This window comes from Phoenix dactylifera, chromosome 18 (genome assembly GCF_051530095.1).
Source record: "Phoenix dactylifera cultivar Ajwa chromosome 18, Ajwa_hap1_PhDact_Kaust_v1.1, whole genome shotgun sequence".
NCBI classification, from domain to species: domain Eukaryota; kingdom Viridiplantae; phylum Streptophyta; class Magnoliopsida; order Arecales; family Arecaceae; genus Phoenix; species Phoenix dactylifera.
The window spans coordinates 19590920-19610049 of NC_143207.1; the positions used below are offsets into that span (position 1 = coordinate 19590920).

General features: G+C 38.3%; 1 protein-coding gene across 1 annotated transcript; it reads left to right on the top strand.

Annotated features, from left to right (window-relative positions):
• Positions 1-1255: 1255 nt before the first annotated feature.
• Positions 1256-16872, top strand: LOC103705175 (trafficking protein particle complex subunit-like protein). Its single transcript, XM_008788799.6, has 9 exons — positions 1256-1814; positions 4678-4739; positions 5422-5536; positions 5828-5951; positions 12066-12146; positions 12890-13231; positions 13345-13520; positions 13598-14442; positions 14853-16872. The coding sequence occupies exons 1-9, from the start codon at positions 1474-1476 to the stop codon at positions 16322-16324; spliced, it is 3558 nt and encodes a 1185-aa protein (XP_008787021.4). The 5' UTR covers positions 1256-1473; the 3' UTR covers positions 16325-16872.
• Positions 16873-19130: the final 2258 nt, after the last annotated feature.

The following is a 19130-nucleotide window of genomic DNA, read 5'->3' on the forward strand; positions in this document are numbered from 1 at the left end:
AACAACTTAAACTTTTAGAATCAGTTTGGACAAGCAGCATCAGAGCCAGAACTATTGTGCGACATCATCTTTATTAGTTATATGAACTCCTCATTGAGAGATTTCTTTGTTAGCTTGCACCAATTCTCTTCCTAATAGCTCAAATCTATAAATTATAAATATGCGGTACTTTATTTTAATGATTAGACATTATATATATATTTTTTAAAGAATGGTATATTGTGCCACCAAGGTAGTAGCCTGGTGGTAAGAGGGCGATATTTCCGCCCAAGTTGCCCGGGTTCGAAACGCACGGGCTCACCCCACGGGTCGGGGAAGGCACGAATATTCCCTAGTGGAAGGGGGGCTCAATAATGGGGCTGCTACGCAGGTGGGCTGGTCCCTTCCCCTCCCCTCCTATTTTTGACCAAAAAAAAAAAAGAATGGTATATTGTAAAAATAAATAAATAAAGTTTTAAGAAAATATAAAATTTATATATACAAATATACTCTTTCTTAGAGTTTATTCCGGACGCAGTGTGACATTTCAAATTTTGGATAAATCAATGTAATATTTCTAAAAATTATAAATTGATGAATAATCAAAAATATATAATAATACATGCATATGTATATTTCTATGTATATAAGATATATATTTCAAGATATGCTATTCTGTTGTGCATAGAGAGAAGACATTGGGAGGAGGAAGGATAAAATGGGATGAGCGATAGGCAAGGCATCAAGAGAGAGGAAGGATGGATATTAGGAGTTTATTAAAGATGAAGCATAGGCAGATGTCACATTTATGATTTTATAAAATGGCCGAATGCAATCTTGTAATAAATCCGATTAAATTTATAGACAAAAATACACTTTAATTGCAAACTTGTTATATAGGTACAAACTTTTTACTGCAAACTTTTTTTTTTAAGATGCAAACTTCAGCTACATGGTGGTATAACCCTGAGCCATTTGTCTGATCTGCTGTATGTTAGTCTTTTTGGCTCCTGCTGATTTAGGGTTCCATTGGTTGCTGATTTCAAAATATTTAAGTAATTGGACTTTAGAACTTTTCTTTTTACCAGAGGAGAGAAAAAAAATACTTTAGGCAAATGGTTTGCCGACTTGAGTTGAGGCACCTATGTTAGGATCACATTCCGTTATAATTCTCGTCGGTATCATACCTCGCAGTCTGGAATTAGCTCGCATCTATTTAATAATGGTCTGGTCTCCACTGATTTGGAGCTATAAAATCTCCAGAACCGTTCGACAACAAACGAACGGTTGATCAAAAGACCGTGGAGTCCTCTGATCGTCTACCTTGAGAGTGGAATCTCTGGGAGCGCGAGAGCATCTCTCGCTCCCTGCTCGCTCTCGCTCGTCTCTCGCTTTCTCTCCCCTCGAAACCCTAGGTAGGGTTTTCGTGATCCAGTTGAATCTACCACACCCGATCTCAAAATCCTAGCTTTCCCATCCCTTCGGTCGCGGAGAATGGAGGACTACCCCGAGGAGCTCCGAACCCCGCCCGTCTCCCTCGTCTCCCTCGTCGGGTGCCCGGAGCTCCACCACGCGATCTCGGCGTTCCTCCACTCCGAGCAGCCCCCCATAAACACCCTCGCGCTGCCGGATTTTTCCAAGATCTCCGTTTTGGCTCGGAAGCAGAAGGATCCCCTTGCTTCTACCCCGCCGCCGGCGGGGATCCTGAAGAGGGACTGGCTCTTAAAACACCGGACCAAGATCCCCGCCGTCGCCGCCGCCCTTTTTAGCTCGGAGCAAGTCGCCGGTGACCCCGCGCAGTGGCTACAGCTCTGCACCGATCTTGAGAACCTAAAGTACGGATCCCTTCCTCTTCGAATCTGTGTTCTTGTATGTTAGTTTATATACAGGTCTGTAGCATCAGATGAAAGGAAAAAAAGATGGAACTTTGCGCAAATTTCAAATTTTTTTCAGGTGTTAAATTGACTTTAACTTCTCTGGCTTAAACCGTCACTAGGCAATGTTAGGAAAAGATCAACTTTTGATCAACTTTATGGTGCCCATTCTCTTTGTGTTCTTCTTTCTTCCTTTTCTAATTCATTTTTTTTTGACCTTTGATGCGTTATGTTGTTGTCTATTTTAGTGCATTTTCTTTTTGAAATTCTTATTTCTTTTCTTACACGCTTTTTTTTAAAAAAAAATTAGAACTTTTCGAGTCTTGCTGTTGACTTAAGTAAAAGGCAGTTTGGTTTAGAGAAATGCAGATGAGTGCGCCTGTTTTTCAGCCAAGGAGGACATCCTTCGATGCACGCTTGGTGATCATGCACATAGATATGAGTACCAGATAAACTACATTATAGAATAGAACAAGAATTATTAGTTATTTTCTTGTTTCTTCTGAGTGCATTAATGCTCAATACATAAAGGTAACAGGCTTTGTGCTTGTTAGGCATATCTGGAAATAGTACATGACAAAGTAAACTAGAAGTGCGGAAGTTAACATTTTGCCAAAGTTGGATTTTGACAAAGATGAATTGGTCAGATGAAGAGCAGTCATCATAACCTGCTCCATGGTGCTTGCGAATACATTCTTAAAAGGATGTTCAGAATCTAAAACAAAATAATCATCAAGGGGATCCTGCTTATATTTTCCCCCCCATTTTTTTGGTAAAAATATTTCCCCCCTTTTCACAACATAGATTTTTAAATAGAAAAAGGAGATGCATGTGTTTGATTTGATATCAGGGATTAATCATTTTTCCCATTTTCTACATATTAACACTTGTTTGGACATTCTTGGGAAATGCAGGCTTAGATAACATTCAGCTATACTAAATATCACACGTAGTGGCACCCCATTTCATTGGTCTTGTTCCTGCACCAGGAGCCCTTGAAACTCTATTCCACAAAAGTACCCCAGAGGGGCCTTTCTTCAAGGCTGGTGTCCCGTGTTCGAATTAATAGCTATATGCGCTTAACACACATGCTTAGGACTTGATTGGAATTTGCATTATTGAATGGCTTAAGGGTGGAGCTAAGCATTTCACCTATGAAATTTAACCTGGCATTGATGCAGGCCTTCTTTGCAAATCAGTAAAACTTTTCCAGGATCTTGTCATGGGAAGATCTGAACTAGAAATATTCAGATGCTTTCTTTGGGGTTGTTCAAGGCAATGAAATCCATTCTTCTATTTTGTCATATGCCGATATGTTTAACTTTGATCACTTCGTCGATATGTGTGCTGATGCCTTTGCTATAACTCATTTGGATTTGGATTCTGGGGAAATTAATGCTTATTCAACCTCTTTGTTTATAACTGTAATTTTACAGTTATGTGTGATTCCTCTCTGGAATTTGGGGACATTGCAGGAGATTTATGAGGTTTTGGTGGCACAATATGATTTAATAGGATGGAGGTTGTAAAGTTATATAAGGTTCTTGGGAATCGTTACCTTCCCCTATTATGCTAAGCTTTTGAAGATGGTTCTTTGTGCCCTTAGAGGGTAGAAGTGGTGAATAGTTGTGATAATGCATGAGAGACACTGGCAAAGGCAAATAGAGTAAAGAGTAGTGGTAATATCTAACAATAAGGGAATGTGCAACTTTTCAGTTTTAGCTTTGTTTTTGCAATATCTAGATTGGGTTTCATGGGAGAAGCTGGGTCTACTAAAATACTAGCCGTCACTTGCATTGTGTATAACTAGTGATTGGCATGTGTATAACATCAAAGGATCTTTGAAGGCTGAGGCCCCCAATATGACTAAAAATATTTCTTTAATTTTTTTAAAAAATAGGAGTAGCAACAGAGGAGCTACAAATGTGGTGGCAAACAGAGATTCACAAACATGTGCAATGTATGCAATGAGATGTTAAAGGCTTTCACACCACTATATTAGAAGGATAGATAAGCATGCAAGAAAATTTTTGGTTTAATGGAATCTGAAATGAAACCAAATGAATTTGTGTAATGAACAATTAAAAGTGAACCTTAGCACAGTAGTAAAAGTATTTCAGAAAAAAAATCAATCCATGTTGCTTGTGGGTTACTGTGGTTATTTCATACTATTGTTGGACATACGTGATGCATATTAAATGATTTAGTAATTAATATTATGATGACACACGATGTTGAATGAAGTACTTTGGTTATAGGTCCTAATTGCTTATATATGGGCAATTATACCAAGAGAAAGGGTGGATTTGGTCAAAGGTTGAGACCAGATAGATCGAAAGATGACTATGATTTTATTGACAGGGAATAATTTACATAGAGCTTTAATTCCATTAAGAAAAAAGATGGAATAGGGGTAAGTTTTACCCTCATAACTCATATGAGAGGAGTATTGGACTGCTGCAGTGTTACTATTCTGCACGTGCATGCATGAGAGAGAGATGTTTGCAGTGTAAACTGTTGGAACTGGGATCCTATTATATGAAACTTACAGAAAATGGCTTGCTTATTCTTTTACAATGCCATTTGGAGAAGTATCTAACCTTTGAAGGTTTTCATGCATGGAAATCTTAGTTTTTCATCTTCTTTATAAATCATTTTAGTTACACTTTCCATTTTTGTGCTGTTCTTATTCTTATTTGAAAGTAACATATGCTTATTGAGTTAAAGATCTGGTTTTAGTGGGTGTATTCCGTACTTTGGTCTTAAGTGTTACAACATATCCATTCTTTTTTGATGCCTTTAATCTCATGCATTAAATTGACAGAGCTGTGCTTCGTGGAAGAAGTACCAAATTGGTAGTTGTGCTCGTGCAGACAAGTGTTAATGGTAAGTAATTAGGTTAGGTTCTTAAGTTACCCTATCTGTTCTTATTAGAACAACAAGTGATATGAGGTTCTATGTTGTCAGTGCAAGATGCCAAATGACTACTATTTATTGATCTACATTTAATGAATCAATCTATGGTGTAGCCTATTAACCAACATCTGTTGTGCCGGTACTAGGCCCTGTACCAGTTGCCCGGCGGCACGGGTCGGTACGGCCCCGCGCTGTGCCGTGTCGGCCCTGTACTGACACAATAGAGGCGGGGGAAAGGAAGAACGTGAGAGAGGAAAAGAAAGAGAGAGAGAGAGAGAGGGAGGGAGGGAGAGGGAGAGGAAGGAGAAGAGAGGTCGGCGGAGGCCGGGGAGCCTCCGTGTGGAGGAGGCAGGGGCCCCGACTGACCTCTCTCCTTCTTTTCCCTCTCCCTCCCCCTCTCTCTCTTTCTCTTTTTCCTTCTCCTTCTCCCCCTCCAGTGACAAGGTCTCGATTTTGTTACCGGAATCGTCCTAGTCCGCTGCTGGTACGGCATGGGACGCCTTGAATCGGACGGTTCCGCCGACCATGCTTTTAGTCGTTCTTCTTGATGCGTATGATGTTTGTGCATATTGCTCCATTCCACATATGAAGATTTTTAAACCTTTGGTCATCAATCAAGTAAGATGTATGGTCACTTGCATGTTTAATGCAGATGAAGTGAGTGAAGACCTTATGATTGCACTGAGAAAGCGTGCAGAGATCGATTCCAAGCACCTGATTGTGTTTGTTCAGAATGATGCATCAGAATTAAGAATATCACTCAACAGGTCTGTAAAAACTTCGTTGGTCCTTGATTGTTGTATGCTCTTTAATGTATATTTCCATGGGTAAGCTTAACTGATTGCAGAAATTTGAACGTTCTTTATTTGTTAAATGAATTTTTAGATTCCTCAGTGTATAAGTCTCTGGATTTTGCGTCTTGCAAACCTTAGAATGTAGTGAAACATGAATTTGTAAAGTTGTTCCGATATGGTTAGAGCAAAGGTTGTTCATTATGTGGCAGACTAGCAACTGGTGGTATTATGATCAAGCTAATTCATCTATGAAACCATATGCAGACTTGCAAGCATATTTGCTGAGTTGTGCAACACATATTATAGAGAAGAAGGACGGAAGATAAAAGCCCGCATAGAGAAGAAGAGCTTTACTTCTAGTGAGTTGAATGTCCGCTACTGCTTTGAGGCAAGAGCTTCGTTCTTTTTACTGATTCTGCAAACATAGTTCGTATTATTTGATTATTCAAAATTATACATGTGCCATTCTTTACACAGTGAAAACTTTTTGAGTTGCATGGGAAGTGCATCATTGCATGATATTACTTTCATTTTTTTTATCCAAGTTTGTGGATTTCACGAATAGCCACATGATTTATGTTTCCTATATTCATCCATCTAGTTTTTGAATGTTACGTCTATGCATTGCAAGCTCACTTTTTCAATGAACAAATGGAAGTTCCCCAACGTTCATTTTCAATTTTTCATTTGGCACTGTAATTTTTTAAAATTTTATTTAGGGGAGCAATTAAATTATCAAAAACAACAGTGAACTCTAGAAGCTTCTGCGGTGTGGCTCTTTAGCTCAGTATAAAAACAAGAATGGACATAGTGAGAAGAAGAAAAGCATGCCCTGTACTGTTGAATGGAACACGCATTACAGCAAACTTAGGAATTAATAAAACTATATACCTAGTGCAAAGACAAGTATAAGAAACCATATGACACTACGTATTGAGGTTTCTTTCTTTCCATGCCTTACACCATATGGTATAAGGGACGACTATCTGCACTCCTTTAACAATCTCTTGATATGGAAATACACTGCATCAGATGCCAAGATGAGATGTCTTTATATTGTGGTCTCCTCTATGTCAAGAAAGATTGTTAAGGCAATGCAAGTAGTCTCTTATACCCCATATACATATATATACATGCTTAAATCAATACATATACCTCTACGAATACATACATATGCTTGGGTGTATAGAAAGAGAGCTAAAGTGCTTTTTGGTAATGCTTCAGAAATTTTTGGATGAATCTGAGACTTCTTTAAATTTCAGCAAAAGAAACAAACAGGCAAGCAGTTAATAGCTGCTTGCCTTGTTATAAAGTTATAATTTTTGTACGGATAGTTGTCTGCTTCTGCTGCCTCCAACCTCCCCTTTTACCCATTCTTGAACCATTGCCTGCCACTGCCTCTCCACTCTTCACCATTTTGCCTTCGCCCGTTATCTCGCCTCACCCACTGCCTTGCACCTTCTCTCCACTGCCGCACATCCTTTAACGCCCTCCCATTCTCTTGCCTCAGGGCTCAGACCATTGCCCATCCCCTTCCTTTCTCCACCTTTCTTGCCTTAGCCTTGGCTCGCAGCTAGTTGCATCCTCTCCATCACCTAGTTGCATTCTCTCCATCACCTCCCCTCTTGAACCTTCACTCCATTACCCTGCCTCGGCCCATAGTTTGCTGCCTTCTCTTCCACCTCCACTTTGTTGCCCTTGCCTTGATCTTTTGCTGCACTTCCTTTCCATTGCCTCACTTTTTCACTGTTGCTTTGTTCTACTGCTTCAGCCTATTGCATGTTGCCTTCTCTCACTTGCCACTTCAACACCATCTATCATTGTTTATGACACAGTAGTTGCCTAATCGATGTGGTGCAACTGTGGTAGCACTAGCTTGATAGTGCTAAGAGAAGCAGGTCAACAGAAAGAGAGTGAGAGGGTATATGGAAGATGAAAGTGGTGGCCTCAAGATGAGAGGGGTCTCACGGGAGAGAGGGTTGTTGTCGCTGCCGGTGGGAGGGAGGAAATGATTCTGTTAAACAGATATTGCGGGAGAGAGACAGTCCTCTTCTCTCTGTTTTACAGCCATATACCCTCTCTCAATTATTTTCGTGACTTGCCTTGTATACATGCCCTCTTTCAATTCTAATCGGTAATAGTTTTGTTTCTTTCTTGTCCCATTCTAACCTTGCTTTTGCAATGGACAAAGAGTATTGATCGTTCAGAATAAAGCACATAGAATTTATGAAGCATTGTAGCAAAACCCTACATATGCACACACATACACACACATACATCCATATTATGCTCCTCTCGATATGAGAGGGTATCCGCTCCTCTCAAGTTCAAAATCAATGATGGGATATTTAAAGTAAAAATTCACAGTATTGATCATGATATATATTGCTAAAAATGCCTAAAAGTAAATATTATATTATTTTGGTGATCTCTAACCTATGCATCATGTGGTCAAAAAATACAGTTTCTATTATCATATTATATTAAAATATATTATAGCATTTAAATTGAGAATCCATCTTATATAGCAAGATCTACACATGTTAAAACATATATAGATTGAAAATATACAAATCATAATGCTTAGTTCATAGCAAAACATAGTCTCACATCATTTTAACTGTTCATTCTTGCTCCAACTTGATGCATAGGTTAGAGGCTAGGAAAAATATGTGCCTTTTGGTTTCTAAACATTTTTAATGATATAGATCGTGATCAATGGTGTGAATCTTTAATTTGGATGGCCCATTATTGATTTTGCAATAAAGTTAACAGTCTATTAACTCTTTTATCTTGAAGGCAAAGATATCCTCTTAAGGCTTGTTTCTGCAACTTCTATTGTGTTTCTTTTGTCTCCGTGTCAACTTCAATTGCCAACCTAGCTTTATCCAATATGGAGTAAGCTATAAGACACAATTTTAAATGGTAGATAAAGGATTAAGCCAGATATTATCGTTATCGACCTGATTTACATCAAACCCTCCCATGGGTTATCCTACCAGTTTTAGTTTAATGCACTTGGCATGTGGGAGAGTATACAGAAGGACGTTGAAGGAGAAAGAGAAAGTTTTTACAAAGAAAAAGTAGATATTTATTAATAATATCAGTACTGCCTCCAAAACCCAACAATCGTGGATCAGACTTATAAATTCTCCTCTTTTCATTTCTGTATAAAAAAATCACTTTAATCATTTGATACATCCTAATTACTAAATTGTACACAGATTTATTCCACATAGGAGTATGTGCAAGCAAGTATGAATATATTATCGATTAAATTTTGAGGATGATAGTGTTATTTTGATGATTAACAAGCAATTATCTAGAGTATGTTATAAGTTAAATCGATACTTCATTTATAAGTCTATTACTCTCAGTATATTTGTATAAATTGATATAGATACATTTCATTGTTTATTTGAATGAATCTAACCTTGAGATGCAGCAAAGTGTGGATTGAGTCGACCCAAGGGATGATTGGGTCGACCCCGGCACATCAAGAAAGCATTTGGCACACTTCTGCAAAAATGGCACAAATGAACAGTGAGTTGGGTCGACCCAAGGAAAGCATGAGTCGACCCAAACATCAAGATCCTCAAAACAACTCAGAAAATGGTTCTCTGGATTTACTGAGAGGGTCGACCCAAGATATAGTTGAGTCGACCCAAGCTTGAGTCGACCCAAACCCTGAGTGGGTCGACCCAAAGGCAAGACAGAACAGAAGACAGAAAAGGTTCTCTGGAAATCCTGTTAGGGTCGACCCAAGAAGAAGTTGAGTCGACCCAACTGAACCTTGAGTCGACCCAAAGAAAGGTTGGGTCGACCCAAGTGAAGGAAGGCTGAATTGCAAGTTTCTGTGTTTCTGAGAGGGTCGACCCAAGGAATGTTTGAGTCGACCCAAGTAAAAGTTGGGTCGACCCAAGGACAGGTTGAGCCGACCCAAACACGGGCAGAAGCATAACGGCTAGTTCTGCAGATGTACTTTTTGTCCTTCCAACAGTAAGTAACGGCTAGTTTTTGAATTCTAACCATTGGGGCTTGTCCAATGGATGTAGGAAACTATTTAAAGTGGCACTATTCATCAGATAGAACATCCTTTCCAAAGAATATCAAAGAGTACACAAGAAAGAGAAAGTGCCCTAATCTTCTTCATCCAAGTGCTTCATTCAAGAATCAAAGAAAGGGGTTGAGCATATTCAAAGAGTCATCAAGAGCTCCATCCTCCCTTGAAGAGTGAAGCATCCTTGACAAAGAAGAGAGAAGTCACTACAAGCGATAAATACTTTCTAAACTCTTCTTTGTAGATTATATTGTTTTATTTGCTCATCTAGGAGTTTAAATCTTCTTTCTTTATTTGTTAAACTACTTGTAAAGGTTGGTTGGTTAGCCCGCAAAACCAACGGAATAGGTTGATTGGTGAACCCGGAAAACCAATTGTAAAGGTTCGTTGGTGAGCCCGTAAAACCAACAAAGGTTCGTTGGTGAGCCCGTAAAACCAATATAGGTTTTTGGTGAACCCGGAAAACCAAAGTGTAAAGGTTTTTGGATTGTGAGCCCGGAAAACAATCCAACTGTAATCCGCGGGATTATAGTGAATTCCCAAGGGGTCGCTTAGGGAGTGGACGTAGGTGCTAAGGAGAGCACCGAACCACTATACTTCTTGTTGTTTGTATTGTGATTTGTTTAAGTTTACTAACTCATCATTTAACACAAGTAAGATAGTTAAAAGTAAAAGAAACCAATTCACCCCCCCCTCTTGGCTTATCACCTTGGGCAACAAATTTCTTTATCATTCTTTGCTTTTTTCACTTACAACTTCCAAGTATAAAAGTTTTAAGGACTGTTCCCCAATTGCATGAGTTTCAGCTGCATAATCTATAAATTTTGCTATCAAGGCTTCCTATCAGACTCCTTTTTTGTCTTACACTGCAGTTGCTTGGGATTTAGTTCTACGCACAGACAATCAACATTAGGTTGAGAACCAGTCGCAAAACAAACCCAAATGGTATCCTCATAGAGATTAAGTGAGGCACATTATTTGGTTAATGGAAAGCAATAAAACATAAACCCAAGCAGAAACATTATCTCAATTTGGGGTTAGTTGTTCCGAATTTGCTAGTATTTTCTGTAATCACAACACACATAATCATAATCATAACCATCAAGCCTTGTCCTAAATATTGGGTTGGGTATTCGAATCTGTCTGCTAATGATTTCCCTCCCCTGCAGAAATCCTTTGACAAAGATTCAAGTAGACTTCTTATTGGAGCTTCCTTCGATTTCTCTCATATGTTGCCCATACCATCTTAATCGATTCTCCATCATTTTGTTCTAAATCAGTGCAACTCCTATGGGTAGTAGTTCCTATAGTTGCAGACAATTACGATATTTTTGTGAAAGAAAATGGAGATCAAAAGGAACCCTTGCACCTATTTTAAATTTAATGCATAGATTCTACCTAATGATTGTTGTTTGAAACTTCCCAATCCAAGTGAAAACTTGATTGGGTAAAAATTAGGATTGCCCTGAAGTTGTCCAAAATTTTTGATAAATTAAAATTGGACAAAAAATTCCTGATTTTATATTTGGATTGCCTGAGTTTTTGCTGGACTGATCTTACGTTGAAATTTTTGTGCTGATAATTTACATCCACAAATGAAAACTGCATGTATTATATGGTCTTATTATGAATGTCCTAAAACATTTGTATCTCGGGTCAAACATGAGTACATGACGTAGACAAGGCTCTTTGCCTCTTGCATTTTAAATCTGGCTATTTATAGTGGCCTTTCTCTTCAGCTCATGCACAAAACATCATGCATGCCTGCCAAAATGTTCTATCTTCTATCATATATTTACAGCACATCCTTGTGATATTCTTGATTTATAAGATAAATAATGTTTAAATTTAGAATTTGCACGTTTTTTAATTTACTGCAAAAAAAAAGTAATTACTCTTTGAAGCTCACTCACTTGAATCAATTTTTTCGCTATTACCACTCCAACTGTGAATACCAAGTTTTTGAACCATGCTAGCGATGCCATTTCCCCCCTCCCACAACATTATATGTTATTTAGCTTCATTGTAGAATGAAGCACGGTTGAACTTAAACCTGTCTTTACCTCACACAAGTTGCTTATTGAATCAAAGGACCTCCATGGGCCATTAACATCTCTTTTAATCCATGGTAGATTAATTTGGGGACCACCTTCTGTTGTCAATCTTTTGCTTCATTTCAACAAAAAATTGGTTCCTATTGGATACAAGTTCTATGTGCCTTCCCTTTTTTTTTCCTTGTTTGGCACTTTGTCTTTAATACAATGAGTGAACCGTTCTTGCTTGATTTAACAACCTGCTTAATAATATTGTTAACATTAATATTTCTGTGGATGTTGCATTTGTATTCTTGTATTGGTGAGACAGTAAGAACTGGATTAGATACTCTATTTTTCAAATGGCATGGAATGTGAGAGCTTGATTATTTCATATGAATAACATCAGGCTGCTGTTTATGCGGAATTCAGAAGAGACTGGGCAGAAGCATTGCGATTCTATGAGGATGGCTATCGTGCTTTACGTGAGGTACTGCACCCTCCAATTCTTCCTTGTATTGTTAATGCCCTATTTTAATGGAGTTATTTCATTGTTGATGAGGTGACGTTTTATTCAATAGTCATAGTCTGCAACATCATTGAAAAATTCTCAAATTATTCTTGGTTTTTCTCTTGGCTGAATTATTCTTCATCAATGAATTGATCCAGTTTTTACAAATCATGCACTAAATTTACGACTTATTCGTGAGCTATCCACCACTACTTTGAGGAATCTTTCTGTGTTGCAAACTTATAATTCTACTTATTGGAGTTAGTAGTGTTTTTCTTGCATCATTTATTATTTTTGCCTTTCACTTATATCTATGTAAATAAATATTTTGATATTTTAAAAAAAAATATCTTTATTTTTGTTATTTCTTTCCTAATTTTTGGTTATTTAACTTTCTGAAGTCTTAAATTTGCCAGATTTTTCCTGAATTCCGAGCCTTTACTTCTGTCTGAATTGTTCCCAAATGCCAACCTTGTGACTCAGCTTCATTTGGCAAATAGTGTTGATCTAATAGTGGTTTACTTGTCTTTCTTTGCTGATGCTGAACTTTTCAGATGTCGTAGATTGCACTGTGCATGTTTGGTGCAATGAAGTAAGACTATGCAAAATTATCTGTGCCAAGAACCTTTATAACCAAGCTACAAACTAATGTTCCATTACAAAATTATATATATATTTTTTATTTTAATTATAATCAACGAATTTTTATTCTTAATATTCAGATGATTGGAACCTCAACTAGGTTGCCGCCCATCCAGCGCCTAGTTGAGATAAAAGCTGTGGCTGAGCAGTTGCACTTCAAAATATCAACCTTGTTACTCCATGGTGGAAAAGTTGTAGAAGCAATTACATGGTTCAATAAACACATTGCAGGGTATGAACGGCTAGTGGGGGCACCTGAAATTGCTTTTCTTCACTGGGAATGGTTCAGTAGGCAGTTCCTGGTTTTTGCAGAGTTGCTAGAGACAAGCTCAGCAGCTATTCCAAGCACCCTTTCTCCTCGTTTTGGCACATCTGAAAATCCCTTGACTGATTGGGAATTCCAACCGGCATACTACTATCAGGTGCTGCCAGGACTTGGACTGTATTGTCTTATAATCACAAGAACATGATCTGGATATATTTTTCATTTTCTATTTCCCATTTTTGTTTACATTACTGTTTATCTGTGTGACAGTTAGCGGCAAATTACTTGAGGGAGAAGAGATATTGTTTGGAGTGCTGTGCATCGATGCCGGAGTACTCTGAATTATCAACTAAAGTTGGCGATGTCCCAGAATCTGTGATGCCCTCAGCATATGTTGGTCAATATGCCCGCTTGTTTGAGCAAGGAGATACGATCACAGTGCTTCCGTAAGTTTTCTGCTGCGGGTCCTGGAATTGGTGATGCTGTTTCTTGCAGATACTGACACTTTATGGTGATTTTGCAGTCTTTCTGATTCAGAGTATGTGAGCTATGCTCGTATGGAAGCACAGAGATTTCAAGATACATACGAGATTATTGCCCTGTTTAGAAAAGCATATGAATCATTTAGTGGCCTTAAAGCTCCAAGGATAGCTTCGTACTGTGGTAATAGAATGGCGAGGGAGTATTTCATAGCAAAGGAATTTGGTAATGCAAAGCAGCTTTTTGATGGTGTTGCCTGTCTTTATCGGCAAGAGGGTTGGGTCACTTTGCTTTGGGAAAGCTTGGGTTATTTACGGGAGTGTTCACAGAGACTTGGTTCAGCAAAAGATTTTGTTGAATACTCTCTTGAAATGGCTGCATTGCCAATTTTTTCTGATATTGGAGTGGAAAATTCAGAGAATAAAAGGGTGTATGGTCCTGCTGGTCCTGCCACCCTTTCAATGAGGCAGACAGTACAAGAGGAAGTTTTCAATCTCCTTAAAGGAGAACATGTGCCAGTAACAACTGATGGCAGCTGCATTCTCCATGTAACAGAGGATGAACCCATTTGTCTTGATATTGATCTTGTAAGCCCCCTCAGAGTGGCATTTCTTGCATCCGTTGCTTTTCATGATCAGTCTGTCAAGCCAGGTTCACCCACAATGATCACTGTCTCACTTCTATCACAACTACCCTGTCCTATTGAGGTTGATCAGTTGGAAATTCAATTTAATCAGTCCACCTGTAATTTCTTAATTGTCAATGCCCAGAAATATCCTTCAACAGAAAAGTTCACAGAGGATGATCAAAGAAGCTTGGTAGAGACTGCTCCATCACTTACATTGTCTACCAACAAGTGGCTTCGATTGACATATGAAGTTAAATCAGGTAGGCATTCACATTTTTATCCTCTTCTTTGTTCAATCCAGTAGGCATATGATCTCAGTGGTGCTTGCACTCTTTGGGCCTGCCGTCTGGTGATACGGCACCTGAATTTAATGATAAGTCTTAATGTAACAAGCTTCATCATTGATGACCCAGCATATTATTGCTTGCAATCTTCTGATCTCTCCTTTGTCATGAGGATTTGAATAATATAATCAAGGTGATTTTAGATTATCAACATGCCTAATTTCTTCCATCTGTTGGATTTTCATAATTGATGTTCCACCGTGAGTGTTTTGCTCCAGTGGATGAGAGCATTGTTTTTTTAAATTTCGCTACCTTCTTTCTGCAACCAGTAGTTGGTACATGCGCTTACCATACTTCTATCTTCTGAAACTGGGATGTATTTGCAGGACAGAGTGGAAAGCTTGAATGCTTGTCAGTATCAGCTAAAATAGGGCATTCTTTCATGATTTCTTGCCGAGCTGAAAGCCCTGCTTCAATGGAAGACTTGCCGCTGTGGAAATTTGAGGAGTGGGTGGAGAGCTTTCCAACTAAGGACCCTGGACTGGCATTCTATGGCCAAAAAGTTATCCAGGTTGAAGAGCCGGAACCTCAGGTTGATCTCATTCTGGGTACTTCTGGCCCTGCATTAGTTGGAGAAAACTTTATTGTTCCTGTCACAGTAGAATCCAAAGGTCATGCAGTTCATTCTGGTGAGTTGAAGATCAATCTTGTGGATGCAAGAGGTGGCGGCATGTTGATGAGTCCAAGAGATGCAGAATCATTTTCTTCAGATAGAAAGCACGTCGAACTTCTCGGCATTTCTGGGATACCTGAGGAAGATGAATCTCAGACAGATTTGGACAACGTCCGGAAAATTCAGCATTCCTTTGGAGTGGTCTCTATTCCGATTTTGGGTGTGGGAGAGTCATGGTCCAGCAAATTAGAGATTAAATGGCACAGGCCAAAATCGGTCATGCTCTACGTTTCACTTGGCTACTGCACAAACTCCACAGAAGCTGCTTCCCAGAGATTTAATGTGCACAGGAGCTTGCAGATTGAAGGCAAGATCCCAATCATCATTAGCCACCGTTTCATGATGCCATTTCGCCAAGAACCCTTGCTGCTATCCAAAGTCAAAGCATTGCCTGGTTATGAACATAGGGTGTCACTTGCTGTGAATGCAATAAGCATCCTCATTGTGAGTGCTAGAAACTGCAGTGAGGTGCCATTGCGGTTACTATCCATGTCCATTGAAATGGATGATGATGACAGCCAAAATTCTTGCTCTGTGCAACACATCGGTGGATTTATGGATAACCCTGTCCTTCTAGTTTCAGGTGAAGAATTCAAAGGGGTCTTTTCAGTCACACCACATGTTGATACCCTAAATCTTGATGTGGGGACAGTCTGCATAAATTGGACAAGAGATTCAAAACTTGGTAGTGAGCAGCAAGATTCTATTGTTGTCACAAAACAGAGGCTGCCTGATGTGAAATCAGAGAAGCCACCAATAGTTGTGAATCTGGAGTGCCCTGCTCATGCTATTCTAGGAGTCCCTTTCTCATTCTATGTAAGGGTTAGAAACCTGACAAGCTTACTTCAGGAAATCAAGTACTCACTTGGGGACTCTCAGAGCTTTGTGTTTTGTGGTCCTCATAATGATGCTGCCTTCATTCTGCCAAAAGCTGAGCACCTCATCAGCTACAAGCTTGTTGCATTGGGTTCGGGTCCACACCAGCTGCCACGGATCACTGTAACTTCTGTGAGATACTCAGCTGCGCTGAACACAACAGCTGCTGCGGCAACTGTCTTTGTGTATCCTTCTGAACCTAAGTTTAATATGGAAGAGAGCAAGCAAGAAACTGTTTCATCTCAGTGAAATCTTATTGGGTTTGTGTATCATTTTGCTTCAGACACACCTTTGATGCAGCTTAGGCTGGAAGGCTCAATTTTTCCCTGTAAAGTGCAAAGGCAATATAGACTTTCTGTCTTGATATAGAAAATCGGCATTGCTGCGTGGGAGAGCGCTTGTTGCAAATACACCAGAATTTGTTATTCTTTGGGGTTTTGTCTGTTCAAATTGGTTATCAGATCATTGCACTTTGTTTTGGTGAACAGTGTTGATTTTTCTTTGGGGCTGTTGTCTTGCAGGGCTGCATCAGATCAAAAGCATATATACTCGTAATTTCTTTTTACTCATACCAAGCCTCATAGGAAATGGAAATATTCTTGCAATCTGCATTTGGTTGTTGTTGGTCAGTATCAGATTAGTTGATTTGAGGATGCATAGCTTCTTATGAAGGCCTTTTTCCATAGTGAAGATGGCCAAGAGGCAAGGTTTTTAAACAAAAAAAACCTATATCACTTGTCTCGGTAATACATGTTTACATTTAGATCAATAAAAAACCACCATTTTTTGCTTTTCTATATCTATTCTAAGTTGACATTATCTGTTCATAAATTGTATATCATCTGCTTTTCTTCACGAATGCCTATTTGGTTGCCTTTTTCCGTTCACTGATTATGAACCAATGTTTTTAATACAGGGAAATCACATGAAACATAATTTATTTTGATAAAATAGAAACATTACTTGGCAGATGGTTTGGAGAGGGCTTAATGCTAATGATTATGGTTATGAAAATACCCAGATTGTTTTCTGGCATTCTGCATCGGTGCATCACAAAATAAGATTGCATGATCGTCTTTAAGCATCAGTTATTTGCAGAATGACATTGCATGGTTACAGTAAGATCTCTATGAGAGTATTGGGCAATTCTTGTTTTTATTTAATTGTTGAAATTGATTACACTGTCAGAAGTAATAAATCAATGAAGTGTTTACTTCTTTCGCCACAAATATCTGTCAAACAATGTACAAATAAATAAACAGATAGGAAGAAGATCATGCTTTGCCTGCTGGGCGACAAATTTGAGCCTTTACATAACCAATTTTTTGTCTTTTGATGTCATTTTATTTATTGCAAAAATACAGTTAAAGGCTGAACAGTTCAAGGAGATCGAGCTGCAGGAAAAAAAAAGAAAAGAAAAGCAATGACTACTGTAAGAACTTCTCAAAAAGAAAATAATGTGAATTGGAGGAGAAATGTTGTGTTATATATGACATCCTTGTCTTCTCTCATATCTTAATTTTATCTCTAACTTTTCCTTTGTGAAATAGAGAAAAAAATGAGTTATATATATTTTCATTAGTCGATGCTTCAAAGGGTTATATTATTGTTGTTTTTGTGTTTTCCTTTTTCAACAAATAATTGAAATACTACGTTAAAAATAGCACTTGCACAAAACTTATGCTATTGCTTGCTTTTAAACTTTTACTATTTTTTGAAAGCAATAAATATCTGCTTAAAGTCCGTACAAACAATTTTTTGAAAGCCACGAGGATTTCAGGGTACATGATATGCGGTCTGTCATTCATTTTACACAATTAATCTACACTATTTGATTACTTTCTTGTAACCATCTTAAAAAGGGTAAGTACTAGGATTATATTCTACCTGACGACGAAGAAACACTTGCTTATCTCCCATATTATGATGTAAATCCTTGACATCACAAGCTCACCTGTACTTGACCACAATCAGCTTCTTATTGTTGCATCAACAGGAGGGGAATTACGAGAACATTAGCTTAAAGTGTGTGTATCAGTTTGATGTCTTATCTAGCCAAACAATATTTCTCAACCTTAGAGGAGGCCAATCCCAGGGCCAGATCTTACAATGTTTGAACAATGTCACTGGTCCGAATCCAATCTACAGGGAACCCAACTTTTTTTTTTTTTTTTTTTTTTGTTATGTTGGAAACCCAACTTTAGAGATGGAAAGATATGAGCATAGGTGGACTTTTGGTAAAATCAACCAATTAACACCCATAGAAGATCACCAATATCAGAAGGTAGAAATTAAGGCAAAGAATCATCATTCATCTATGGTCAAAAGCAAGAGTTAAAAAGGATGATGGTCCAAAGGTTTGACATTTTCAACTGTTGCTTGGCAGTCCCTTCGACCTGCACGCCAACAGCTTTGAGATAAGTGCTAAACAACTTTGAGATTAGTAAATTATATATCCGCTGCAAGGGTTGTAGCACCCACCAATCCAGGCGAGTGGAGAGGTTATTTCAATCTAGACACAAAACAAACAATGCATTAAAGCATCAAAGTAAAACAAGTTAAAAGATTTTATTGGCAAACACGAGTGTATCTTTTGCATGAAAGGAAGGTTTGCTTTCTTGAGCACGAATCCACCATTGGATCATTCTCGGGTCGCTTTAAAATCTACACAGATGAATGTACACAAATCTTGGAGTGTTTTGAGATCTGTATGAAGGTTTGCTTTCTTGAGCACGAATCCACCATTGGATCATTCTCGGGTCGCTTTAAAATCTATACAGATGAATGTACACAAATCTTGGAGTGTTTTGAGATCTGTATGATAGATGATCAAATGATGAATTCGTGCGAAGGAATGTAGATACTTTTATACTGTGAAAGATACAGTCTATGTCCTTCATGAATGCACCCTTCTAGAAAATTAAAAATATCATGAACAAAGTAGAAGCTAAAAGACAAATCATAGACAAGTTAAAAAAAAGCTATGCGTCTAGCATAAAAGCTTTTTTTATACTAAAGTCTTATGGTTATTAAAAGCATCAGAGTTGTAGATAGT

Bases quoted from the DNA above. Each gene is read 5' to 3' on its own strand.
- LOC103705175 (XM_008788799.6), top strand. From the start codon at position 1,474: ATGGAGGACTACCCCGAGGAGCTCCGAACCCCGCCCGTCTCCCTCGTC. The intron at 4,740-5,421 runs GTAAGTAATTAG...TGTTTAATGCAG, and splicing joins CGTGCAGACAAGTGTTAATG to ATGAAGTGAGTGAAGACCTT. The intron at 13,521-13,597 runs GTAAGTTTTCTG...GTGATTTTGCAG, and splicing joins GATACGATCACAGTGCTTCC to TCTTTCTGATTCAGAGTATG.